The sequence below is a fragment of the Hippichthys cyanospilos genome, chromosome 2 (genome assembly GCF_059441005.1).
Source record: "Hippichthys cyanospilos isolate Australia breed blue-spotted pipefish chromosome 2, RoL_Hcya_1.0, whole genome shotgun sequence".
Taxonomy (NCBI): domain Eukaryota; kingdom Metazoa; phylum Chordata; class Actinopteri; order Syngnathiformes; family Syngnathidae; genus Hippichthys; species Hippichthys cyanospilos.
In genome coordinates, this window is record NC_142370.1 from 13,903,455 (window position 1) to 13,931,047 (window position 27,593).

At 39.3% G+C, this 27,593-nt stretch overlaps 2 protein-coding genes across 3 annotated transcripts in view; both read right to left on the reverse strand.

The window, feature by feature from the left end:
- Positions 1 to 1,376: 1,376 nt before the first annotated feature.
- On the reverse strand, positions 1,377 to 12,874 carry gtf3c3 (general transcription factor IIIC, polypeptide 3). 2 transcript variants are annotated; one of them, XM_088408710.1, is made up of 19 exons: positions 12,641 to 12,874; positions 12,073 to 12,145; positions 10,966 to 11,291; positions 10,726 to 10,849; positions 10,463 to 10,654; positions 9,190 to 9,355; positions 8,784 to 8,931; positions 7,735 to 7,894; positions 7,273 to 7,373; positions 7,020 to 7,191; positions 6,159 to 6,361; positions 5,498 to 5,599; positions 5,276 to 5,408; positions 4,322 to 4,547; positions 4,200 to 4,254; positions 2,875 to 3,010; positions 2,667 to 2,791; positions 2,428 to 2,562; positions 1,377 to 1,663 (listed from the first exon to the last, which is right to left on the reverse strand). In XM_088408710.1, the coding sequence occupies exons 1-19, from the start codon at positions 12,734 to 12,736 to the stop codon at positions 1,541 to 1,543; spliced, it is 2,796 nt and encodes a 931-aa protein (XP_088264836.1). In that variant the 5' UTR covers positions 12,737 to 12,874; the 3' UTR covers positions 1,377 to 1,540. The 2 variants fall into 2 exon arrangements, with proteins under 2 accessions (XP_088264836.1, XP_088264834.1); XM_088408708.1 differs by having other exon boundaries at positions 2,428 to 2,580.
- Positions 12,875 to 13,468: 594 nt separating this feature from the next.
- dmd (dystrophin) overlaps positions 13,469 to 27,593 on the reverse strand; it is a 151,115-nt gene continuing 136,990 nt past the window's right edge. Inside the window, exons 76-85 of the mRNA XM_088408917.1 lie at positions 26,655 to 26,766; positions 25,332 to 25,468; positions 23,342 to 23,380; positions 22,060 to 22,125; positions 19,954 to 20,019; positions 19,070 to 19,228; positions 18,662 to 18,905; positions 17,567 to 17,681; positions 16,493 to 16,582; positions 13,469 to 15,220 (exon numbers count right to left, since the gene is read on the reverse strand). Coding sequence (XP_088265043.1) covers positions 15,108 to 15,220; positions 16,493 to 16,582; positions 17,567 to 17,681; positions 18,662 to 18,905; positions 19,070 to 19,228; positions 19,954 to 20,019; positions 22,060 to 22,125; positions 23,342 to 23,380; positions 25,332 to 25,468; positions 26,655 to 26,766 — 1,141 coding nt within the window. The 3' untranslated portion in view covers positions 13,469 to 15,107. The remainder of the gene's footprint in view (positions 15,221 to 16,492; positions 16,583 to 17,566; positions 17,682 to 18,661; positions 18,906 to 19,069; positions 19,229 to 19,953; positions 20,020 to 22,059; positions 22,126 to 23,341; positions 23,381 to 25,331; positions 25,469 to 26,654; positions 26,767 to 27,593) is intronic.

Here is a 27,593-nt window from a genome sequence, read left to right on the forward strand (position 1 = left end):
TGGAAGTGTTCGACATCAAAATAACGCCTCCCCCCCTCCCCACCCCTTTGTGCATCACGTGTCCTGTTGGTGGTCCCGGCCCCTTTAAGAGACCGCATAGGGTCACACTGATTAGAGATGAAAATACAGTAATCCGTTTATTGGTTCGTATTTCAGGGTAATTCTTGAATTGCGGTTTAACATTAGGAAAACACACACACACAGACACACACACACACACACAAAAAAAAAAAAAAAAAAAAAAAAAATATATATATATATATATATATATATATATATATATATATATATATATATATATATATATATATATATATATATATATATATATATATATACATATATATACACACACACACACACACTCACACAGTGTTGGGAGTAATGCATTACAACAGTAATGAACAGTAATTACTGTAATGCATTATATTTTACTATAAGACGGTAATGTAATGTATTACACAAAAATAGTATTGTACTCATTGCAAATGACAGTAAAAAAAAATGCATTTTTAGCCTGAAAGTGGTGTTTTTTTCACTCCAAATTCGCCAAAAACCGCGAGATCGGAGGAGAAAAGTCTGGGGCAAAATGACAGTACAACATTAAGAGGTTTGATTCATTAGGAGATATGTTGCTGCTTTCCACAGTGGATTCACCAGCACCTGGAAACCTTGTCAGCAAGATCCCTGTCAGAACTAGCAATAATAAGGTAAGCTAATGCCAATTTTCACTCTAGAATTGCTATTAGTAATAGTCTATAAACAGTTCTGTTCAATGTGTATAATTGTATCAAAGTGTAAACTCATGTTAGCCAGTATGTTAAACATTTTAATTGAAACACACACAAAAAAAAATTGTATCTTGTCTTTAAAGGTTTACAATACAGATGAAATGATTTGTACTGGTTTTAAGTCAAATCTTCATGGGATGTGTAATGAGCATAATGAGCTACATTTAGAATGGTAAATCCATATTTCCAGTTATGGAGGTGAGAGTAATATAAAAGTAATGCAATAATTTGTAATGCATTACATTTTAATATACAGTAATAATGTAACTAATTACTTTGAAATGTCAGTAATAAGTAAAAACATAACCCATTCCAGTTTTGAAGTAACTTGCTCAACACTGTATATGTACATAGTGTATAAAAGCCACTCTGGGCACCCAGGGGCCAGATGCAGTGCAGTGACCGGAGTAAGAAAGAAAAAGCAAGCAGAAGGTTGGGAATGAAATAGCCGCAATGCAGGGATTTGGAAAGTAATCCCCAGCGCCTTAATCCTTGCAAGAAAGTCCGCCCAACCATGTTTTTGTCACAATAAAAGAGATATAAAATGGGGATAAGCAATATAGAAAAGAATGACAAACCCAGTAGTTTACTAATATACATTTCACTTTTAATGTTCACACCTAAAAAAAACAACAAAAAAAAACAAGCATGCATGATCAGAGTTGATGTTGCAGGTGTTCTCATTCAAAACTACTCATACAAGCACTGGTGATGGTGATTTTCCTCCTCATTCCAGGCCTGGCCCATAATCAGACAATGCAGTGTGTGGTGATGAGCTGGTAGGCCATCTCAACATTGCCGCTGGTCTGGTAGATGAGCGAGAGATTGAAGGCGGCCTCCCTCCTCAGATCCACTTGATCATCAGCGATACCCTGTTGGTGTGAGTAGAGGAGAGCTCTGGTGAGAAAGTATTGAGAGACAGGAGGTCCATTCAAGGACCTGTCTGCTCCCATCAAGGTTGGAATATGTTTGGATTTGACTCCTGAACTGTGGGGTGGACATGCTAAGCACTGTGTCTCCAAGCTGCCCTCATTTAAAAATGGAAACTGGAAAACACGCCTTTATCCAGGCGACTATTTTGTGTTCATTTAACACAAGTAGGGAATCAATTATTTTCTTCTATGGCGCAAGAGCAGTAGAGGCCGATAAAAGAAGAACATCTTCCAGGTGGAAACTTAAAATTAAGGCTGTATTTTTTCCTAAAATATGTAAATGAACACCTAACAGTTTCCAATTTTAGGACCAGCGTGTGAGATCTTGCAACAGTTTAGATAAACAATAAACGCACATGCCCGCCAATCCAACTACACAGATTCATCAAATCACAGTCACAACTTAAGAGTTACAAATGGGAAGTCGTAATGAATGCATACACAACATAAACATCTGTGGAAATCGCAGATACAACTGGTGATTGAAAAATACTTGGAAAGTGCCAACATCTCCCGTGGATCTGAAAAATCACTGAAATATTTGCGAGATTTATTTGAAGACAGATCTTTCTCCACATAAAATGAGAAATGTATAGCCAGTGTTTAATTACATTTTGCTAACCATATTAATCTTGGCTCCCCCAAAAAAATGTAACTGTGCTTTTTATTTTCTTAATGGTGCCAAGCATGAGATGGAAACGTACCTCAAGTTTTGGTGCAGCCAGTTGAAGAACCTTCTGATAATAATGGATGGCTAAGTGTGTCAGGCCCATCTGGTGCAATGCTCTGCCTAAGTTATACATGCTTTCCTGACACTCGCCACGCAGTTCCACGTACCGCTGCAGGAAGGCAAAACCCTTCATTTAAAAAAAAAAAAGATAGATTTAAAAAAAAAATTAGAAGACAAGTCCTCAACAGCAAAATGCACCCAAACACCTCATACCTGAACAATCAGTGGGTGCCTCTTTGTCACATATTTCTGTGCTGCCATGTGGAAAAAGGTGAGGCCCACAAACAGGTTGAGGAGCGGGTCGTCTGGCTGAGATCGGAAGGCCTGAACGTATTGGGCTGGACACAAACAAGATCACGTTCTGTGCAGAACACGCCGTTTGCAAGTGGACAGCGTTAAATGGCGGTCGGTTGTGCGGTACCCAGGGCATGTTTAAAGCTTCCCGACACCGAGGCGTTGTGTCCGCAGAGGACGCACAGGGCATGGTAGTCGGGATATTTCAAAAGCAGACGCAAGCAGAAGCGATGATGACGTTGGTGGTGGGAGGATATCGTCAGCTGAAAGGAGTGCAGACGTGAGCGCTCAGCTGCCCATGTGTTCATTATTCAGTGTTGCCCAACCTTCATTGCGCCAAGGCACATATTCTACATAGAAAAACTGCCACGACAACTTGCCCGGCAAAAATGTCACGAAAGGCACTTGGTGTGAACATGGCATTCCTGAGAATTTCTGACAAGCTTCAAATGTGCTGTGGCACAGTGTTTAGGAATCACTGCATTATACAATACAGGTGGACCCCCGCCATACGACATTAATCGGTTCCGGAGTTGGGATCATAAGGCGAAATCGTCATATGGCGGGCGATAAAACCCGAGGGAAATTACCTAATACCTACCTGTAAACCCCCAGGTAAAAACATCAAGTTTATATACGTATTAAAAAATTGGAACAAAATAGTACAGCGATACTTATATATAATATACATGTATGCAATTAAATAACATCATAAACAAAATATATATATAAAGGAAAAATGACACTTTATTCACCTTTGGAGAGATGTGACTTGAGCTAGTTACGGCCATATTCCCTAGCGAGGGTAACGATGCGCCTGCCTTCTTCATATTTCTTGATTATCTCCAGCTTCCTTTCCATACCAATCATCTTCTTACTTCTCCCTTTAACATCACTAGCAATCTTGGGATGTATGGCTAACCAATTAAAGTTTGAATTAAGCACTAAAATGCGCAAAAAATACGATATCGGAAGCACTCGCACAAGATCAAATCTTTAGCATATGGGCATCTTAGTGACGCAGACGAATAGCAGACCAGCCTCTTAGTGACGTCGTGATGCTGACCAAAAGCAGACCAGCATCGTAGAGACACCGACCAATACCAGACCAGCATCTTAAAAACACCACGATGCCAACCAATAGCAGACTATCTTAGAGATGCCGTGACACCGACCAATAGCAGACAAGGGATCTTAGTGATGTATGCAGTGACACACGTAGCAACATATGGGCGCGTGCGACTCGCAGTCATTCGCACGCACACTGACCGCCAAGTTTGAATTTGGTAATTGTTGTTGATGCTGAGAAGCGGGGAAAATGCCGTAACAAGTGGATGAAAAAACAAAATATTCCACTTTATAACGTGAAAAAAATGTAAGCTGGGCAGGCAGTAACCCGGGGGTCCACTGTATGTATAAAGGAGATTGATAAAAAGTAAGTTGTCTGTTTACTTGGTTGAATATGTTCCAAAGCTGAGGCTGATCCACATTATCTATCAGCATCAATCTGTAGGAAAAGGAGCAAAGAAAAATGAGAAAAGTGACACGGTGACAAGTCAACCAACCTATCTTACCTAATGTAGTCGTAGGCCTTGTGGTGGTCGCGATCCAGGATGCTGGCAGAGAGCCCGAGGAACTCCAGCTCCTTCCTTCTGGGCTTGATGTCATAGAAGGAGTAGAACTCCATCGCGGAGGCCACCATTAGCTCCGCCTCTTCGTAACGTTGCACTTCACACATGGTCAGCACGCAGCTCAGCAGCAGTTGCCACCAGTCCTCTTTGGACAGGACATCTGTCTTACCTATTGCAGACATCAAACTATGACATCGGATGCTTATTGCAGCAACTTTGAATGCTCTTGAATTAAGATCTGAAGGGCCCCCAACCGTGGATCAGCTGGTACTAGGCCACACAGGCCGCAACCAAAATAATTGTTTCGGTTTTGTGTAATATCGGAATCTGAAAGCTATTTTATTTGGGAAAAACAGAATACCCACCCAAAGAATAGCAAAATGCGTAAGACGTCTTTGGCAAATGCATTTGGGAAGAAGAGACAGAAGATCCTACATTTGCAAAGAAAAGAAAGATTTTACCAGGCAATACCAGGAGTACCCATTGAAATGATCATCTATCACGTTAAGGAGTTTGAGCGCTACTTTCTAGCCAAACCAAGAGAATCTATCATGGCTGAGCAAGAAGACGATCAACCGCTGGAGATCGCGAATGACGGCGGCCTTAAAAGTATGTTCAAGACTTCCGACCTTGTATCTGTAGGAAGCGGGTGTTTCTGCAATGACTGCAGAGGAAAACAAATCAACAACAAAACAACGGAGCCCAATGAAACCAAAGCAACACACTTCAGGTGCCATTGTCCCCCATCGCTCCTAGGTGGAGTCGGCTTTTTTAATATATTTTTTTAAAATTTAGTGTTACTTCATTATTATTGTTATTATTATTACTTTTGGAGGTTCGGACTAACGTACCCCAGCGGTTACTGTGTACAAACATTACGAGAAAGTCGAAACGTACACGTGATCTCCAAATAAGCCGCTTCCTGGTCATCGATATCCGATAGCATGTTCCCAACCTTCACCAAGCGAAGATGATTCTCCCCTGAAACGATGACAGAGCGCACACACACCTTGGCGCGCTGCATGGCCACCTTGGATGGAGAACACGCACATTCCACCTATTTTTACATGCTACGTATATAGTAATGAAAAACATTTGAGGGAAAAAAAAAAGTGTAACCTTGAGCAGCATGGACATCATGGTGATCACAGCATCCAAGTAGTCCTGGATGAGTCCTTGCGTTTTCAGTAGCGTCGAGCGATGAAGGAGCAGCTTTAGTTCCTGCATACGTTGACATGCAATAGTGATAAGTGTCTGCCTCTTAACCCATTCACTGCCATCCAAGTAAAATGGATCTTTGATTTTAAGACCTTTTTTATTGCACCTGTAATTGGCAGCATTTTCACAGCCCCATCCAGGCAGGTGTTGCAGATTTGCACCAATGAAGTGAGAATTCCCTACCTATCCCACAATAATATTTTATGAACCACATTGTACTTAGAAGAAAAAAAAACAAAAACACTGCTAAACCTTAATTTGAGCCTGAGAGGATAAATATGTCAGTGATGTTGAATGAAACTCAAGAGTCTGCGCTTGAAATTGAAGTGGATGTAAACAGGACTGGAGAATCAAACCTTTGTTTTGTATCTACAGTATGTCACTCGTCAACAGTTGCTAAAGCCGCTTGTTTACCTTCAAACCTTGCTTGTAGCAGATGTGTGACATGCATGCTGTGGGATATGCGGGAATGTCGGTTTTATGCTATGTGCTCTGTTGTATTACTGTTAATTGTTTCGGTTAAATTATAAATATATATATATATATATATATAAAAACTTGCCTTTTGCGCTGCATCCGAGTCTTGTGCAAGAGTGTCATTGTCGTACATTGACTCCAGTGCTTTGAGAGCGCACTCCGGCCGACCGAGCTGTTGCTGCAGGGTGGCCAGTGCCAGCCGCGCCTCTAGGTGCTGCGGCGCCAATTCCACCACCTTTGTGAAGCTTTCGGCTGCTGCTTTCATTTCTCCCAGTGCTTTCAGACACTCTGCAATGAAGTCACAAGTACGTAGTTGCTTACAATGCAGTGGAATCACAAAAATTTGATTGTGTTATGCGATAACAGGGGCAGAAAAAAAAGAAGAAAGAAACAAGTAACACTTCCACTGACCCCCCCCCCCCCCCCCCCCCCCCCCAAAAAAAAAAATAATTCTTTTTATGTTGAGCGTAAAGTTGTGTTTTGGATTTCCCACATTGTAAGTGGTCAGTTAATGCAGCGCCAGCATAACTCATCCATGCAGTTATTTTTTTTTTTTTTCATGCGAGGCGGCTCGAGTTCATTTTATCATAAATACCCAAAGCTGCAGAGCATTTGTGTTTCACCAAGTTTATGGTTGTCTGTATATGCCAAAAGACCGCAATTAAGGATGGACTCGGGAGCTGGTTCAGCCAGCTTGTCCACCCTCTTGCTTGCCCCGTAATTATTGCAAAAAAGAATACGGACGACATAAAAATGCACATTAGTGTGTCAAAACTCAGCTTATGTGGCTGACAGACTAATCTTCCTTTAATGGTGTTGAGAAAAAAAAAATCGTATTTTTAAGTTATAGTTGATAAGACGTACCCATTCTTTTGGTCTTCTTTTTTTTGGGAAATAAGTGCGTTTTATAGTTGGGGAATTACAGTAATTGTCCTTGTGGGGTTACCTGCATGCCGAAGCCAGACGACAGCCAGGTTATATTTCTCAGATATGACAAGGGCAGACAACAAAGGTAGAGCAGCCAGGTATGATCCCTTCTCCAGGTAAGCCTCCCCCACATCCAGGTATAAGTCACCAATCTCCTCTGCACTTTGTTCCATGAGGGAAGACACTAGGACCTAGGATGTGGGTCAAAAATGCCAAACCTCAAACTACATCGCTGTAGGAAAGTATGTAACAATTGTAAAACCCTCCACTACCTCCAGGGGTGTGCAGACATCCATATGGATGAGACAGACAATCAGTTTGGCCTTCAGATCCACCGGAATGCTGTCTGGAACCTGAACATTCTTGATTTTAACTGGGGAACAACACATCCATGGTTATTTGTACTTTGTTTTACTAATTTTTGAGAACATTTTGGCCCTTTGGCAAACTATTTTTCTTTATGAATCTTTTTTTTTTTCCTGATTGAAGTCCTTAATAGTTTTGTGCTTGGATCTTGCCAACCACTTTATCTAAATTGCGTTGCTTGAAGCTTCAGTTGCTTCTATTAGTTTTCATCTTCTCTTTGTGAGTTTATCCATAAATGATATCTTACCCACACAGTCCCAGTCTTGGACAGTGTCTTGGTGGGCACACTGGCTCAGATAATGTAACTTTTGATCAACTGTGTCCTGTCTTTGAGATCTCCTTGAACTAAAGTTTGAGGTGTGACTTACATTCTTCCGCTGATGCCTTTTCTGCAGTAGTCGATGCCTGTGCATTCTCGTTCTGAAGCTCGTTCTCACATGTGTTCTCTGACAAATTCTCAGCTTCAATGGGGAACTCCATGTTACTCTCATCCCGGACCAGAACCACACCCACAAATTGGACCAAGAGCTGAAAGAGGACACACGTGTATGACATTCACAACCACTGTATCTGCCTTTGTTGTAATGTGTGCCTTATACCCAGTGTTGCCACAGTTACCTTGAAAAAGTAACTTTTCAACATTTTTAATGATTTCTAAAATACTAGTCTAAAATAATAGTCTTACTTGACATATTTACTGATTATGAAAAGGCAAGCTCAACAGTTACACTGTTCATTGTTTAAAAATATAGCATTTACATTTGGGGATCTCCTGTCTCATAATCTGGTGTGACTGAATACATATGGCCCTGCATTTTTTTTAATGGTGTTATCAAGCTATTATGCAGGTAAAACTATGGACAGCAACCTTAATATTTTTAGCTACTAGTAACTCAAAATCGTGACTAGATGCTTGAATCTTAAAAACTCAGATGTGAATGTTAATTTGATTATTCTCATATAGCCTTTTACTAAGCTTAATACCAGTGGTCCACTAAATAGGGGTTCTTTGATGTATAGTGTTTCTGTAGGGACATTTGCAAGTTTCTTTATGATTTTTCATTACTAATTTTACATTGCACCCTTAATGAGAAGTTTTGAGTTTTTTCATATAAATGTTACATGTTCCTTGTGCATCTCAAAAGCAACTAAGTGTTACTGCATGGATACTACATGGATGCTACTTTCTGTATTGTTGTTACCTATGCTATGAAGCTTATGCTCATATCAAAGTAACTAACGCGATTATATATATATATATATATATATATATATATATATATATATATATATATATATATATATATGTAAAAAAAAAAAAAGAGTTTAATTTGATTACTTATCTAGCAATACCAGAATGTTAAATTGGCTGTTTTTGAAAATGCACACAATGCTTTACCGGCATCACTGCTTATACCTGCAAAGCCTTGTTGTATTGTCGGTTGGTGATGTAGAGCTCAGCGGCCATGTTGATGATGTCATAGCTAACCAGGTCGGGGTGTCGTGCCAGAGCCTCTTCAATGACACTGAGCGCAGAGGGCAGGTCGCCACTTTCATAATAACTCCTAAGCAATGAAGACGTACAAGCACAAAGGTTACATAATCACAGATAATAGCAAAATTAATTTGTGGAAGCGTGCCACAGGTGAAAGTAATTGTGGGAAACACTGCGCCCGTAATGTCTTAGTCAGCAGAGCCAATCATTAAGGTCACCGATCGACCTGTGAATTAACGCCACTACGAGTGATCACAAAACTTGGGCAAAATGCAAAATATAAGCAGACCCAATCCAGTCTATCAGTGCGTCACGACGTGTTCCCTACTTGGCCATGTCCTTGGAGAGCTGCATGAAGTGCTCAGCCTCCTCCATTGGCAACAGAGACAGGATTCGGCGGTAGCCATCCATGCACTGCTTGTGCTCCCCCAGACGCATGAGGAGGCTGCAGCGGTCCCACAGGTAGCGTACGTTGGTGGGAGCGTACTTGACAGCTGCGGGATGGATTGCTTATTTTAGAACAGTTCTCACCAAAAAAAGGCAGTTTATTCAAGTACTACCTAACAACGCCAACAATTCCTTGCCATTGAGCTAAGGCATTTATTGTACATTAGAAAAATGTCATCACACACTAGGGTTGGCCAATAAATTATAATTTAATTGTGATTTAGGATTTGGCTTGTCACAGTCATAATACCCAATCGCCATTTAGCTTGTGAACGTCACATCATCAAACTCGAAAAACATGCATGAGCCCTGAGGAACTATAATGTCAAGTTCAGGCCCCAGCCTGTGACAAAATGGCTGCCCCCTGAAATGGAAAAACATTTTGCTGATTAACTCATACTCCACAAATACACTAATTCATCTGAATGCCATGTTTAGTTCAGTTGCAAGCTATATACTATAGTAAATACAACCTTTGGGTTGGTACCACAATATAAATAAAAAAATAAATATATATATATTTTGAGTACAGATGCTCCATGTATGAATACGAGACATACAATGTTTTAAAATCATCACGAGTGCTAATGCTATCAGTGAACATAGATGACTAATGAGAGGCTAATAGAATATGAACATACTGTTGAGTTCCTGAGTTGATATCCCTTTAAATCATGAATTGTCACACGCAAATGATGTAATAACACAAACATACAGTTAATATAATACTAGCAGGTATATATTCTTCCTCATCTGCAAAAAACAAACTACCGATTGTTAAAAAAAAAAAACATCTTTTTTTTTTAAATATTATTTTTCTATGTATAGCTCCATTTCTGCAATGCACTACACTGTCTCTAAAAGACCAAAGTGTGCAACTCAGTAATGACTGATCATTAATCGTCTGCTACGAAATTAAAATATAATTTAACTTATTGTGAATTCATTTTCTATTTTTTTTTCTCCGAGTTGTGTTGAATTTTGGGAGTTGAATAAAGACTACGGTTTTAAATCAATAAATCAACGAAAATGCTATAAAATATATATATATATTATATATATATATATATATATATATATATATATATATATAATAAGCAGACATCAAGGTCTTGCCTCAATACAACACAACAACAATATATTGCCAGGCTGACCTTTGTTGTAGCATACGAGAGCTTGTCGGACATTGTCCAGCTCCAGCGAGGTCTCCGCTAGCCTGATCCACTCCTCGCAGTCGGACGGGTTCAGGTGGGCGGCAATCAGACTGAACTGCAGCGCTTTGTCCGCGTCACCTTGGTCCTCATAGATCATGGCCAGCAAGGAGAACGGATCGTAGGCCAGTGGAGCTGGAAGGGGCAGAATGAACCACGTGAGGATCAGGGTGGACAATGCAACAAAGCAAAAACATGTCCCCTACCTTGTCGTATGATCTCCATACACATGGCAATGGCATCGTCTTTCTCTCCTCTAGCGTATCGAATGTTGGCCTCGCCCATCAGACCTCTGAGCGCACGGGGAAGTTTGCTGTGGGTGCGTCGCTCCTGGAAGCATAGGCTGTGCTCAAATTGACACTGTGTCAGAGCTATCACCAAATCCTATATCATTCCCAATGAAAATTTGCAACTTAAAATTGGAGGAATTCCGCGCGCCAACTCACCTTCATCATTTTCTTGTTTTCACGGGTTAACTCCATCTCCAGTGCAAGCACGTCTCCCACTGTCATATCCTCACCTTCTTTGTCTACACTTTCAAACTTCTTCCTCCTCCCCCGCCTCTTCGGCTTCTTATTCGCCACTTCCAATTTCAAAAGTTCCGTCTCATCCTTGTCCTCCTCATCGTCCTGGTCCTCCAAAGTGAAATCCTCATCATTCTTGTCATCAACGTAGCCCAAACTCTCATTATCCTCATCTGACAATATTTGCTCAGGTGATTCGCCAAGCATTGAGGCAAAGGCTTGCTGAACCCCAGGGCTGATTCCTTCTTCTGATAAAAGTTAGGGAAAAAAACATTTAAAAAGTCAAACGTAGAAACAAACACAACGAGACAGGGAGACTTAATAACCATACAATACTTCTAATCAGGCCCTGAAAGAAGAAGAAAGTTGACGATGTTGAAAATACTATTGTCAGCTTTTGCCATTGAAGTGGAGGGGCCCACAGTGATGTCATTCTTCCCCCCAATCATTGGGAACATCTCTAGATTCCATTCGGAGAGACTATTGTATAGTGAATAAGCAATCACAGAGGAGGGAGGGCGTGACCAAAGAGTTGGAAAAAATATAATTTTAGGTCAGACATTTTCAAATGTGTATTCTTAGTTCGTTCTTTAAGTAATTCTTACTCAGTTATACAAGTACCACTTTAAAATATGGTGGTTGTAGGACTATGTAACGAGGCACAGGCTTTACCGCTAAAAAGCATGCTTAATATGACTTTAAGCCTCTGTAACAGGAAACTGAACTTGAAATGATTCAATTTTAATACATTGCAGAGTTCAGATAAAGCTTGTTTACAATTGATTAAAACACACTATCTTTTAAAATGATGAAATGTACAAGTAATACTCTATACTTGAATGAAAAAAATGCACATTTCAGTCAGTGATCATTCGTACATGGCATAAAAGAGTTCATGTACCATACTTTGACCATTACTTGTTTACCGAGGTTCTCAGAATCCTCATCACGTTGTTTCACAATAGCCTAAAGCCAATGACATATACAGCAAACCTAACACATCCAGAAAGGTGTGGCTCCATAATTTACCAATTTTTACATGACTGCGTGTAGAGGTGGAAGGCCGCTCAACCTCCTCATTTTCAACTGGCACTCCTGGTTCCTGAAGGACAAACAATAGTTCATGAATTGAAAGCTACTGTTATAGAATATTTTAACTCGTGAAGGAACAACAAGAGATTCATCGATACTCTTGTTTGATTATTTCGCATGTTGTTTCATTTAAGGCTTAGTTATTCGGTTCTAAGTCTTAAAAATGTACAATTCAGCAGGGAATCGATTTTACGGCTCGTTTAAGGTTTACACATCATGAATTAGGGCAGCGTTTGTTCTTTTCTAGTTATTTTACATACGCGCCATCGTAATGTTTAAGAATGCGTGGCTCAGCAAACACAATTTACATATCTAATACACATGTATTTTTAATTTGTTTTAATGGTATTTCATTAGAATTGCGTGGGTGTTTAACCAGGTTGATCGGGCGCACGTTTCTGCATTTGCTCATATAATTGGCAAAGAACAAAAGGGGTCTAATTTGACTCCAAAAGTTAGGTAAAGCCCATCTGGCTTGCCCTGTGGATGACTGGAGCAGACATACCTCCTTGGATTTCCTCTCGTCTCTCCTCCTGTCAAACTCCTCAAATGTGATCCTCCCTTCGAGGTAGTCAATCAGCTCGGCGCTAAAGCCTGACATCTTGCTTTGTTTTGGCTGCTATTCGACATCCAGCTAACCCAAACAGCTAAACGCTCATAATCACAATCAAATGCAACCAACGAGTTCTTGTCTGCAACCACACATCGGCACGCGTTTTTAACTTTGTTTATTTTGCTTGGTTTACGGAAATACTCAGTCACGTGACCGAAACTGTTCCGGGTTGAAGCTTTCAGAAGCGACACAATCGTAACAGCGACATTTGGTGGTGGTCGATGGCAACATCATATAAATGTCGAAGTGTTTGGAAATTCCATTTACCAATACGAAATATTAATGACTCCAGCATTAATATATAATGTAGGAAAAAATATTGAAGATGTTTCCAAACTTTTGACTTGTACTACGGAGCCCACAGACGTAGGATGAAAGAACCATATGAGAGTTTGGAGCTGTGATTTGTAGACCCCTGACCTACACTAAAGCAAGTAGTAAATTCATGTTCAATAATTATTCAATACATTTTATTTTCAGGATTGATCCGTAAGTTTGTGACATAGGTGAAATTAAATACTGGAATACGACTAAGCGTGGTGATCTATTCAACTGCTGAGTAAATGTTATTTGAGAGCTTAAACACCTATAAACGAAATATACCCTGTACACAGTGAAGACAAACTAAAAAGAATAAAATCAAAAATAAAATATCTTAAGACATTCTGAAATATATTTCAAAGAGACTTACAGAAAAAGTGTAAATCAGCACACAAAAGGTTACATCAACATAACTGCGTGCTTTATTGATGTACAGTAAAGCAATTTTATAATACAGTAGTAATAAGGCATATATTTGGCGGAGTCTGATATGCTGTGAAGTACTGTGTTGCAAGAATGACACACACAAAAGTTAGAAATTAGAAACTAATTCAGTGTCTTGATCAAAATAAAATGATACTGGATCATGCAGCAGAGTGTGTGTGTGTGTTGCATGAGTATTTCTATCACCCTTTGATTGCTTACAGAATTTTTTTTTTTTTTTTTTTAGCATTGCATGCATGCTTAGTAATAACCCCACCACATCAAAACAAAACAAAAAACACTTTGAAAACAAACACACACTATCAAAATGAACCCAGATAATATTTAGGTTTTGTATGTCCCAGGTATGACAGTAGTAGTCTGTTGAGCCAAAAATTGTCTGGACAAAGACAAACTGATGCATTCACAATCAAAACATTCTCAATTCAAGTTTAAAAGAGTTAGCTACAGTAAAGCAATAACCTGTGTGTTTGATTTCTACACAAGGTGAAGTAGAGTTTGCATTGGAAACTTAAATTAGTATTATTTTTAAATCAATTTGAGTTACATTAAACAAGGAGCCTCACTGAAAAAAACTACTTAAGACAGGAAGAGAGTGAACTAGAAAACTTAAACCCAGTGTGTCGTATATAACCAACAAGCTGTGGCTCAATTCAAATGTCACGTGTGCCAGTGCAAGCACCTGCATGTTTTTACAATCTCAAGCGAACACAAAGACACAAATCAACACACCATGACAAGTCAAAACTTCAACTAGCCTAAACACTTTCAGCGAGGCTATATTGCAACTAGATTTGGCTGGCCTATTGGCCATGATTAATGCAAGGTGTTTAACTCAAAGTAACTAATTCATGGCTGAAATGGACAGCTGCGTTTCGAAAATAAATAAATCCAATCCACAGTCTTGTTACTCCCAATAAGATGGAGCTTTTTCTCTTTTTTCACCCAAACACCTTTCAAAATTGCCTTAATCGGTTGCCGAATATGGATATTAAAGATTGACAAGCCTATAAAAAAATGGATGGATGGAGACAAAACACAAAAATGTGAGTACTGTACTGCATTGGGACCACCAATACTCACATACACACATGCGCACTCACACACACACACACACACACATCAGATACAACGTACTGTAAAGTTCCAGGATGCCTGCATTACCTTAACAGTATTGTACGTTGTTATAAAGATATTTTCCTCTGAGTAAACACCCTTATTATTACAATCATTCTCTCTTCTTTTAATACAAATGTCTGAAATGCTTATTTTCCGGTTACAAAGCGATGCAAACATTTCACCACACTAAACACACTTATTTGTATCTTTCTTTGTTACCCGCCCCTCCCCCCCAAACTTATTTTCTTTTTATACAATTGCATAGTTTTTTTCCTCCAATAAAACACTTTAAGGACATTTACGAAACTACTACATCTACAAGTTACTTTTTTAGTTTTAAATTTTAACTCCATAGCTAGAACCGCAGTCTTTCACAAAAATAGACGTTTTATAATCTGTAAAGTCTGACTCCAATCTGGCTCTATTGACTACGAAATGGAAAGAGGAAAGGTACATGGGACTTGGAGACGGAGTATCAGAAGGGCGGGGCTTTAACGGGGCTGGACTCATCAGTCATGATGTTGACCAAGGACTCCATAGCACGGCCCAGATTGTCGGCCATGTGGAACAAACTTCCGATGCTAGCACCTTCAGGGCGAGAAAGAGTTGGAAAACAAAGTAAGCGATAATAGTATATCAATTAAAAAAAAAGTTCATGACATTAGATTTATTGTCCTCTGGTTCTCTACACAAGTAGTTCTGAAATGGTGGTGCGAGTACCTCTGGGGGTACGCGAAGGCACTTCAGGTGGTGTGTCAGATTTTCAGATTTTAATGCTTTGTAATACAGTGGCAGGACATGAGTATTTTCAAAATATTGGCAAATTAATTTGAAAATGAAACATCTTCTCAATTGTGTTATAGTGACTCCTTTGCAAAACTTTGGATGCATTTATTCGGTTAAGATTTATATGATGTGAAAGACATAAAAAAGATGATGTTACATGAGCCATCTTTTGGAGTTATTAAATAAGATACTCATAGAAATATCACAACAAATGTAGTTCATAAACAAGACATGAAGGGCCCAGTATTCTGCTTTGAGTATTATTTTCTATCCAAGAATGCTTTGCACTCATTAGGGGTACCTAACAGAGTACAACATTGAAAATAGATTATTTGGACAGTAATGACTTAGTATTGTACAGCATCACAGTGGATTTGAAATATGATAAATCACTGAGGCGTTGACCCATTTAAAAATGCTTGTATGCCCCATACTGCAAGAAAATTGTACATCAACACCTGATAAAGGGACCGCTGGTATTCAACATAGTGAAAACGCAATAGAGTATACCAATTAAAATTCATCAATGAGTGACATCATAGTGTTTTGAAGAAGCAAGTACAATCACTTAAATGAGTTACTATTTGCTAAAAATACTAATATTAGGCTATGTTGCACCATGAACTGGTACATGCATAGCTTAAATAACAGAGAAAAATAACAGAGAAAAAAACAACAAACAAAAAGCAGGAAGTCCCCAAATGTAAGTCATACATTGGGGAGGGGGGGGGGGGGGGGGGGGGGCTGCTGGAAAAAGTAGCTAGTAGATGAATCGTAGGTAAAAGTAAACGTAGACAAATCGATATTAGAAATAAAACAAGACGCTTGGGAAATCCTGGCCTATACACTGAATCTTATCATATAAAAAATAGGCAAAAAAGGACAGTTAAGATAGTCCAAACACTGACCTCTCATTGATGTCCCCTTCTCCCTCCTGGCTCACAAAGAAAAGTAAGAAGGGAAGATAAGAAAGGCGATATTAGTCACAGAGAGGGAAAAAAAGATCAAGTTGAAGAGAAAGCTCTACAGGAATGGACTGAGCATTGTAATTGAACAAAAAGTAGAGCCCTTCACCTTGGTTGTGAGGGAAAGAGTTGTTGAGCTGTTCCATCACTTCCTCCAGTCCAGATGTATCTTGGGAAGGGTTGGACAGCTCATCATCACCTACAACAGTAAGGAAATTAAAGACATTAAGGCAAAACTCTGGAAAACTTTAGTCCAACGTTGGATATCCGTTGAATTTAAAAAAAAAAAAGATCAGACTTTCATCCTTTCATTTGTTTTGTACATACAAGCGCCAATATAAGCGTTACAAATGAAACTAAGGGCTGAACAATTTTGAAAAATAATCTAATTGCAATGTTTTCCCTTTCATATTATGATTGTGACTTTGACATACAATTACATTTTTTTTTACCCAAACATAATCAATAAATGATCCTTTATTACAGAACAACATTATACGACTTGATATACCTGCTTGTTTTGGCCTTGCAGTTTAGGATTGTGATCAAATAGAGGCAAAATAAAGAGTGAATTCAAATAAAAGACACTTAATTTCGTTATTTAAATTAGGATTGTCAAATTACCAAGCAATTTGACTTGCAGTCTTAGCATGACAAAACTACGCCAATGTCACAAAATTCCACCCAAAAAAGTGTGGCATGAATTTAAGTCACCAAGTCTGATTACAACAATAATGCAAATACGCAAATAATTGCGGCTTTATCGTTTAAATTAGTCTGGTTTAATGAAACACTGGTATGTAAACACAAATACTGCATTTCTTAAGCATTGAGTTTATGTAGACACTACAAATAAATACATCTTCATCTAAACATACGACATACAAACAACCAACATGAAGAAAACCTCTCTCTCAAAAATTGCAGCATCTGCTGCCCGAACATATATAATTTTACGCTGCTTATACATATAAGACACTTTTAAAATCAAGTTCTTTATCAAAAAATGATTAACAGCGTAATATTCTTTTTTCTTTTTTTTACGATACATATGTATCTATTGTGCTCCTTAGGTACCTGGTTATTTCAAAGACGACTGATGAGTTTTCTTAATTTTTCTTTCATGGAAGGGTAGAAAAATCTGAATATCCTCGTGTGTGACTATGAGCGTGTGTCTTCTCACCCATGGTGTCAGTGGTCTGGCTGGCAGCCACGCGCAGATGAGGCAGGGAGGAGTCCGAGCGCTGAGATGAGGTGGAAGGCGAGGACAGAGCGGTGCCGTTCACCTTGGAATCCGTCTGCCGACAAAACCCGTGTTAGACACAGGGCCCAATGTAAAACTAGACACAGCAGAGTACGATGTGGTACATCAACTTTCAAGTGGCCTCAATCAAAGTACAGACTGTGTTTGAATTTTCCATTCTTTTGATGCAGGCATTTTGCCAGACTAAAAAAGTGAGTGCTAAGAAGTGGCGACTGGCTATTTAAAGAAATATACTGCCTGATTTAAATAAAATAATGTGACTGGAGTATGCTTGTATTCTATATAAATGAAGCTGGAAAAAAAAACGATGAAAAAAGTGTGATAAGAAATGTTGCTACAATTCAATGGCCATTATGCTACTCCTCCTGCAGTGCTTGGCTTACCACTTAGTGAGTATGACAAGAGCAATGCTCCTCGGTTAAGCTGCTGTCACGTTGGTTGTTCTACACAAAGGCTCAAGAACATACGCCTGTTCTGTGGATTGTTATATTATCAATCTGTGTGCGTTGTTCCGGTGGGTGTTTTTTTTTTTTCCCGGTGCCAATTTGGCAGAAAAATATACAAATTACTAAGGTATTGGTAGAATTCTAAAAAATTGAAGTCAATAAAATAGCATTTGTTTCCTTTGGGGTTTTTTTTGTTGTTGTTGTTTCTTTTAAAGAAACTGTGACTTTAGGTTGTTCGTAAAGAAGTGACAACCATGTCAATTCTTTGCACAACTTTCTTGATTCGCTCACTTAATAAATGCTAGTAAAAATGAAGATTTGATTTGTTTTGAATGACAACACATTTAAAGATACAGAGTCATGGTATAGGTTAAGGTGCACTAAATTATGACACCAGTAGGAGTGTGGCAAAAAAACAGGTTCTTGTAAACATACTACAAGTACTTATTGTTTTTATTTTATTTTTTGCCTGAAGAATTACATTTACATTCCTTTCAGTGAGGAAACAATTTCGGGCATGAGTCAAGGACCACTGAGCTGTAGGCGCGTGTGCGTGCGCATAAGGAACCTGCTCCAAGAGCTGCCTCAGTCGGTGCAGTTGCGACTCCAGCTGCTTGTTGTGATCCTCGAGGATCTGCATGCGGGCTTCGAGGCGACCCTTGTGCTGTCGCAGCAGCTTGGCCTCGGCAATGAGCTCGGCGTCCCGGGCGCGCTGCGGCGACACCGGCAACATTTCCGGGGGCGACGGTAGTGGGGACAGGCCCTTCCTGTCATGCGCCTTCTTCAGACGGTCATACTCGGCTTGCAGCTTCCTGCGGCCAGGGCAGACGCGATGACAGCATTAGTAATCCGGCAATGTGACCACTCAGTCCAACTGAGACATGACAAGGCACGATTCCAAGACGCGGGAGGTATTTGGCAGCGGCTCGACACGGGCTTTGAAAAAGGACGTGGTCAAAAAGCGATTCCCACTGACCTGTTTTCCTGCTCCAGGTCATTGAGGACCCGTTCCAGCTCTCCTTTCTCCTCTGTTTCCATGGAGATGAGAATCTGGGCCGGGCTGCGGGGCTGGCTGAGGGGGGAGCCTTGGTTCAGAGACTGGCAGTAGTGTTGAATCAACATGTGCTCGTCATCACTGCAAACAAACATGCACAGCAAACACCCCAAAATGAGTATAAAGCGTGTGTAAAAACAGTAAACAGGCCTTGAAAAAAAAAAAAAAAAAGAAAAGAAAAAAAAGACCCTTAATCTATTTGGGGGGTTTCAGAGCAATTCTTCAACACAAACAGGCTTCAGAGCCATGGCAACCGGGCCACATGTTCATATACCTGGCTAAAGCAAAGAACCATGTTTTTTACTTTCCATACAAAATGCAGCTTACAATTAAATATGGTCAAACACATTCCCATGTTTCGCTTGTTAGGATGGGACAGATTTCAAATTGAACACAATGATGAATCATTTGTTAATAGGTAATACAAAGGGAAATGGAGAAGAGTAATGTGCTAATTTGGTATAAGGTATTTTTAAAAATGGCACAATAAAAGAGTCACATTCTAAAAATGTCAAAAGCAAAACAAATAAATGCTAGCAATGCTTAGAGAAAATGACAATGACGTCATGTGCAATAATATTTGCACATACCTGAAAATATACATAATACAAAGTATACAAAGAATATCAGTGTCATAAAAACAATTCATTCTAATATGTACATGCACTGAGGACCATGCAAACGATGCAAAAACCAGGAACGGGCATCTTTCTAAACCAACTCATGGGTGCAAATAAGGATGCAGCCAGCCAATCAGTGACTGATGACAAAATTAAAGAACAAAGCAAACAGAAAGTGTTTCTCACATGCTCTCATTGGGTGAGATACTGTCATTCAGATAAGAGCCATTACGGTTCTCCATTTCTGCTAACCTGTGGAAGAAAACAGAGCAGTCAGTTGCAAACATTATCTTAAAATTATATTTTTAAAGTGTCCCTTTACAAAAAAAGACAAATCGAAATAAAATGTAACCATAATGGTATGCTGAACAAGAAAGTGAAAGAATGAAAATTCAAAATGGATTCTGGTTTCTTAACGTCGAAGATCCTGCAAATATCTGTAATTGCAGTGCATATGAGAAGTTCCCCAAAAGATAGTGATTTACCTGTCATCATACTGAAAGCCATTTCCTTTATTTAAACCCTCATAAAGCTATGTCGCCAGACGTCTTTTGACAAAAAAATGCGACGCTGAGAAAAGATCGAAAATAATATAAAGTAATGAGCGAGGGCTCTAATGAGCATCGTAGGTGTGTCGTCAAACTTGTACACAGTCAGTCGGTTATGTTAAGTCGTCATTGTACAGTTTGGGGATACGGTGTGTACCGCACTAAATGTGGACCAGAGGAAATGAAGGAGAGGTTTCAAGAGATTAGACAGAAAATTACAGACACTCACAAAGAGCATCGGACCATTTTCAAACAACTTGATCTGAACCACCGTAGGGTTTTCTTTGATTAACAGAGGGGTGCCGTTAACGTTACGTCCGAAGAAGCCGCCATGACAGTGCAGCTGAATTGTGTAGTTGGCATGGTTTCACTTGTGTATGAAGGCAGCAGGTGCCAGCTTAGAGGAGCAAGAACTAATTTTAAGAGCCCCTTCTTGGGGCACATGTTATATGTGGATGTTATCCAAGCCCCCCCGCCAATGTCTTTGTACAGTATATGGCTTCAAATTTGATTCTTTGTGGCACTTGAACAATGTTAATGGATTTTTCTGAGTTGCCGTATTGACCAAGGTTTAAAGAACCCATGCTGACACCCTGCATGATACTAGCGGCTTTGCAAAATGCCTTGACACCCCACCTTTGAAGAAAAAAGAAAAATCGATAATGGTCACAGCTTCTAAAGCCATGACTCATATATAACATTTTGATCATGGGGAGAGTAGCTTCAAGAAATAGGAATTGGGCATTTTTTCAGATAGAAAATTCTGCCTTTCTCCCTAAATAAACTGAAAATTGGGACGCCTATAGATTTGTTGAATTATCCAGCTTTACGGTTCTATTGCTAACTACATAGCGAACAAGCTAATGTCGATATTGACTTAGCAAGATAATTACAAATGTAAAAATTTCACAAAAAATGTTTTTGGGAAAGACTCTAAAGGATTTACAATAATTCTATTCTAAATTCTAAAAGATCATTTGAGATGCACGTCTTGAGTTACAAGCATTACAGGCCAACCGTAATGGCTTTTATCTGAATGAAGTTGACTTCTCCTTTTGATCAGTCACCATTGCACCAATTTATTTATTTCTGTAGGGAGTGGCTTGGAAAAATGGGGAGGAGTTGGACAATTTTTAAATAAACATTGTCGATTAACAGATACTTAAGTATCGATTTTATTTTTATCTGGAAACTCATGTCCTTAATGTAATCAAGTATCAATTTAATGCTTAAGTATCTGGGATTGAATGTCCGGATTCTTGAAAAAAACGTGAAAATACGTCCCTGGCATTGAATGAGTTCAAATGATTATTGGATGATCAAAAATATTTTCCAGTAATTTGATAAACAATCAATTGTAGCAGCTCTTATAAAAAGAACTAAATATGAAATAAAGCACCACTGTGCTTTTAAAATACAGATCTCTTTAAAAGCTGACTTTACTAAACTTTAAATCCATTAGCTGATATGATATGGAGTGAAATTTAACCAAGCACTGCGTCAGGAAAGAATCAGGGCAGCTTATCCCATGTGGGTTACAAGGTGGGACGGGGGAGGGGTGGAGGCGCATCCCCTTGCAGCAAGCGTGCAGCGCTTTATTATTTCTCCAAAATGATGATTCTAAATCACATCAAGCAGAAGTTCCCGAGTCTGAGAGAGCTCTCTCGAGAAGCCGTTATGTGCAAGCCTCACAAGGCTGCGCATGGTGGAAGGTGCTGACTGCGCATGTGTTTGTGTGTGTTACCGGTTGGCGTAGTGCTCGATCCGAGTGTGTGTGTCGTCATGCGAGAGCTGAGGGGATGTGCCAGGCCTGCCGGAAAAATTAAAAACAGAGAAGATAGGAGCGTCGTGAAATGCAACCGGGAGACTCATTAATCCGTACGCCGCAGGAGCCCACAGAAGGGCAGCGTCGGCATGAGACGCTTGTAAATAAGACTCCGCCATCTCAGAGGACTTTAACCCAGCACAGACCTTGAAGACGAAATAAAACTTCGAGGAAGATTTATTTTTTCAGGTTGTAGGCATAGCTTGATGGCTAACTGTATGTTGTAAGGGTAAAAGTGGGCCACGTTATCATCCCATATCCCACGGAGGGGTGAACATTTCAAAGTATTTGCAAAGGTAGCAAATGTTGCGTTATCATCAGGGTATGGTCAAGCTCGCAAACGCTGGCCTGTACGTTTCTTTTTTCTTGAACATGTTTGAAATTTCCTCGCGGAAAGAAAAGACAAAAATTGTTCGAGAACAGCCATGTATCCTGGTTGGCAGAGTGCTACCGGTGAGAGAAAATGCTAGGCCGCTGATACAGCTCAGCAACACAAGTAAGTAGAATTTACGCAAATCGGCGTTAGGAATATTACCTCAGCTAACAACTACGTGAACCCAAAACCACGCAAGATGTCTTTACAATGGATTAATGAACATAGCATGACCCAATCACAGTAACTGAGTTTTATGAGTCAAAATTGTTTTTGTTTGTTTGTTTTCAACACAGGAATAATAATTTCAAAAAAATGCTTGTTATTTTATTGAGGCTCCCAACAGAGAAGGGCTTGCTCGTTAACCCTTGCTACCATGCCACCGACCTGATACAAGCATTGTGAAAACATTCCGTCACTGGATTGAAAAGGGTTTTAAATTTATTTGAAATGCAATAATGAATCAATACTGTAACCAATCAACTGTGTAACTGGCTTTGAAGAAAACTGGAAAATGATTTGAATAAGGACATTTGTACTTTGCAGCCACACACTTTTACCGAGGTAATTTTTTAAAGGGGCAACTTTTACAGTACAAATCATAACAATTGATTTTTTTTTTTTTTGCAGTACTGTACTGCATGATGCATATGTCATTCTAGCAAACCGAGGGCAGACTTGTGCACACGGGTTTGGGAGCTGGGGGTCCTTTTTCAAGCAGAGAGCAAATTAAAACCATGTAGATTCATTTTTTGATTCATAAAGGCCGGTAAACAGTTCTCGTCTGTCCCCTATCCTGCCAGATACATAACCAGAACAGGTACTTACGCATGGTCCACAGGCCAGAAGTTGATCAGTGTGATAGGGCTGAAAGATAGAAAAACAAAAAACAAAACAAAAAACAGCAACAACAAAAATAAAAACATGAGATTACACTTGTCAGGAATGAATATATTGCTCATAACGTACAAGCCAAACATAAAATAAAGATTTTCTTTACATTTTTGTCATTTGTATGCTATAATCATGACGCAGATGTGTTTCATACCTATATATGTTGTAATGATTACTTCTTAGTGATCGAGACTGTCAAGTGATTGGTTAGTGATTGAGTCATGGCAGACCGCCATGTACAATGAACGCCTATTCATTGAAAATGACTCTCAGTGCAGCTGCCTGTATAATTATAGCAATTATTATCAAACGTAAACTACAATGCAACATTGATTACTCAGTGTGCGTCACCATCTGGTTTCCATGATCACTGAATTACAGTCATACGTCATCTAAATCTTGACAGGTGCAAGTTTGCTAAAAAAAAAAAACAGATGGAATAATAAAAGCTTGGTGCGATGAAAAGACGGTACGTTTGGTGTCTTTTAATTCAATCAACATAGACCTGTAAAATTGCTGTTTGGAACCCTTAAAGAAGAAGAAAACAACTGGTCTAGTAAAAAGTGTTTGCCCCAAATAAAAACAGACGTTAGACCTTATGTTTATCACCGTTTCTTAAGGAAGGGTACATGGGCTTTGTTTTATAGGCCACTCTCACATTGACCGCCAGTAGAAAAATCTTTCACTCGTCACGCACATTGAGAATTCGATACAAATACAGTCATCACAAAGGGGACGTATAGGTACAAGTGACAGTAAAAAAAAGAAAGTATGTCTGGATGATATATCGAGTTCCTCAATTACCGGTAATTTGAATTTACTATTTAAAAAATAATAAAATCATTATTTTACTTGCCTCTTCACCGTGGTGCAATTGGCCTTCAAGAGAGTCCGTAGCCTTCCTCGTGCTTACGTTGCACTCACGTCAAACAGGTTAGCGCAACATGGCTATGGCTAAATAAAGTGAACTATTTGTTTTTAAAAGACAGTAGTGGTAACATCTGTGATTTGGAAGTTGTTAGGGTTTACAGATGTGGCGCAATTACCTCTGCGACATTTAATCCACAACAAACTTATTTGGGCAACGAAATCAGAGGCACCTGACCGAGTATGTAACATGTTAAGCTTTACGAGGGGAACCAGACCGCGTAAACCAACAAACTGCTGGAGCTCGCAGCTCACTCACGGGGCATGATGGAGAGTGATCGCAGAATATCATATTTTCACTTCCAGTGTTGTAGTTTTAGGTTAGAGTTATTATCCAATCAGAATTCAGCTAAGGCTGTATGAATTCTGCCCTAGGCCTTCAGAATCAACAGTGCGGGTGTCTGTGCACTGTAAGTGAACGGGAACATATAGTTGATAGATACCTACGATAGCCAATCAGATCATGAGTTGGAGACAGTAAGGCCAGCTAGAAGAACTCACGTTGAACGTCACATGTACGCGCTCTGTGATTGGATACTCAGCGTGGGAGGCAGCACTATGCACATCAACCAAGCTTGGCCGTTAGGCTGTGATAAGCCCAATGTCCACTAATTCTGTTGAGCGGTCATTCTCAGCCTTTTTTTTTTTTTTTTAAAGCAAATTAAAACAAACGCCAGAAACAGGACTGGATAGACTGGTTTCAGCATTGGCCTCCATGTCGGTAGAAAAGGATTTATTGCCGTGACCAAAATACCGAAATCACATTCAAAATGTGTAATTGTTTTTATATTTAAAACATTATTACTGTATGTTTTAGCAAAAAGTAAAAGTAGTGTTGTTTTCTTATTAAAAAAAATATACTTTTCTGTGTTATGAGCTTAGTCTTGAAAAAATATTAAACTCATATCACAAGGCGTCACTGACTACACATTGAGATGATGTACTCTGTCACATTGTACATATAAGCCAATGGGTTTTATGAAAACAAGAGACTCACGTTTCCATGTTGTCGCCTTCCAGGATGGTCTGGACCGGTAGGTAGCCCATACGTGGGTGTTTGGTAAAATATCGCTTAGTCCTGAATTTGTTCTTCAGCACCTTGGCAAAATCTCTGACGTCCTCACCAGATGTCGTCTGGGGAAAAAAAGGTTTTTAAACAATGATTAACGATGAGGCTTCTCATTGCGTTGGCAGTTTCTTTTCCCAGACACAAAATGAATGACTTGCTTGTGTAGGATATGCATTTCCTAAGCCTGATTATCATTTTTGAAGTGTATTGAACCTTTTCTGCAACAGGATCAAATGCCTGATCATGGACAGAAAAATAATGACGCAGTGCTCTCATTTGTCTGCGTGTGCATACTTGTTGACGGGGACACATACTTTTAAATCAACGTGCGTCCTTCGATACATTGTTTTTGATACCAAAATATTAATCGTCCTTCTACCCTTTTATTTGACAACACTTGACCACTTCCACACATTTTTGACAGCTTCGTCCACCGTGTTTGTTTTGATCTGTCGAAAAAATAAAGAATGTCAATCGAGGAAAAAAAAACACAACTTTGTTTACAACAAATTCTGCTCACGCAGTGAGGCGAAGATGATCTCATAGATGACAACTAGATCGCTGTCATTACGTTGCTTCCGGTAGTAACTTCAAAATAAAAGCGAACCAATTCCGTTCATTTCCAGTGACTTTCATTATCATGAAAAATAATGTTGTTGGCTCTGCGTTGATGATTTTGAGTAAGCTTGTGTTAGTTGAGAGATATAGCCTCTAGATGGTGCAGTGCTTTTCAAATGGTCTTTCTTCAGGATTTTTTTTTTCCTCCCCATCATCAAATTTCTAAACCATCTTTTTTTGTTGTTATTTAACACCCCCACTTCTAAAATGCCTTGGAAAAAAAGAGTTATCTTTAGCCCCGAAACAAAGTAAAAACTGCAACATTTTTTAGTATCAGTGACAAGTGATGCATACAGTAAAACCTTAAAAGGTACAATGAAGAGAGTTGGGAGAAAAACGAGGTTGTAGCTTTAAATCTTAGTTTTTAACTGGGCTATTAACGGCAATAGCAGGGAAACTGCAGCTTGTAAAGTTTGCTTGTTGATTAAAATATGCTGTTTGCTCAGGGGAAAGCATAATGCTATTGGTAAACTCGCGCTATATTGACCCTGGGTAATTCCAAATCTGCGTAGGAGGAGGATTTTCAATATAGTGACAGGCAGAGATTATTTTCAGAGAGTCAGGCACCCTGTATGTGCGTCATTGTATTTACATGGTTGGACAGAGTTTGCATGCAAATGTGCTCAGTCATACCGGGGTGCAGTACTCCACCATAGGGTACTGCATCTTGTGTCCCTTGGCGACACGACCAGAGAAGAAGCAGCTTTGGCAAATGTCATAGTTGAAATGTTTCAGACTGCGGTATCTGCATTGTGGAGGAACCAAAGGGGAGGTAAAAAAAAATTGACAGTGACATACAGTGACAAAATCGACATACCGGTAAATAGGCAATAAAGTAAAACAGAACTGTTGTTGAATCGTTACCATTTCACCCTCTTTTCAGCACAGAAAAAAGACCTATACGGTTTGCTAGCAAGAACCAGAGTAGAGCTAGACCAATATGTTTTTTTTTTCAGAGCCGACGCAGATTATTAGTAGTCAAGGACACAGAAAACCAATACCTTTGCTGAAATGTGATCAAATCAAGCATAACATTTATCACTTTTAAAATGTTGCTGTAAAATTGCAAAAAATGGAGGGGGCTCACAGGGATATCAACATAGCTTAAAAAGTTAAATGAAAACTTTAGCAAGTAAATCACCCCCTTAATCTACAGCTCTCTCTGCCCCCCAACCCCCCACACCCACAAAATTGAAGAGAAAGTAAAGTAGCTTCAGACCTAAATCATATGCAGTTAGTAGCCAATAAATGTAAACACGTACTGAAAAATGTTTTTTTAATATATTCTTGTCTTGAAAATAAATCAGTTTGATCTTTTAGATTGAGAGAAAACATCATACGATCTGAGCACGTGTGTACACTGTGTTGAAGGAATGATGCTAAAAATGCTTCTAACAAGTGAGCAAAACAGAGGTAACAGAGGCATTTTCTCTGCAAACATTTCACTGACTGTTGGAAAAATAAAGATTAATGATGCATAAAAGAATACATTTCATCACTTAAAAAAACAAGGCTGTTGGTGCATGATTAAGACTGTAGTGATGAGACCACAGGGTGCTATTATAGCTTCAC

Bases quoted from the DNA above. Each gene is read 5' to 3' on its own strand.
- gtf3c3 (XM_088408708.1), bottom strand. From the start codon at position 12,736: ATGTCAGGCTTTAGCGCCGAGCTGATTGACTACCTCGAAGGGAGGATC. The intron at 10,850-10,965 runs GTGAGTTGGCGC...CTATGCTTCCAG, and splicing joins AAAACAAGAAAATGATGAAG to GAGCGACGCACCCACAGCAA. The intron at 4,255-4,321 runs GTAAGATAGGTT...CTTTTCCTACAG, and splicing joins AAGGCCTACGACTACATTAG to ATTGATGCTGATAGATAATG.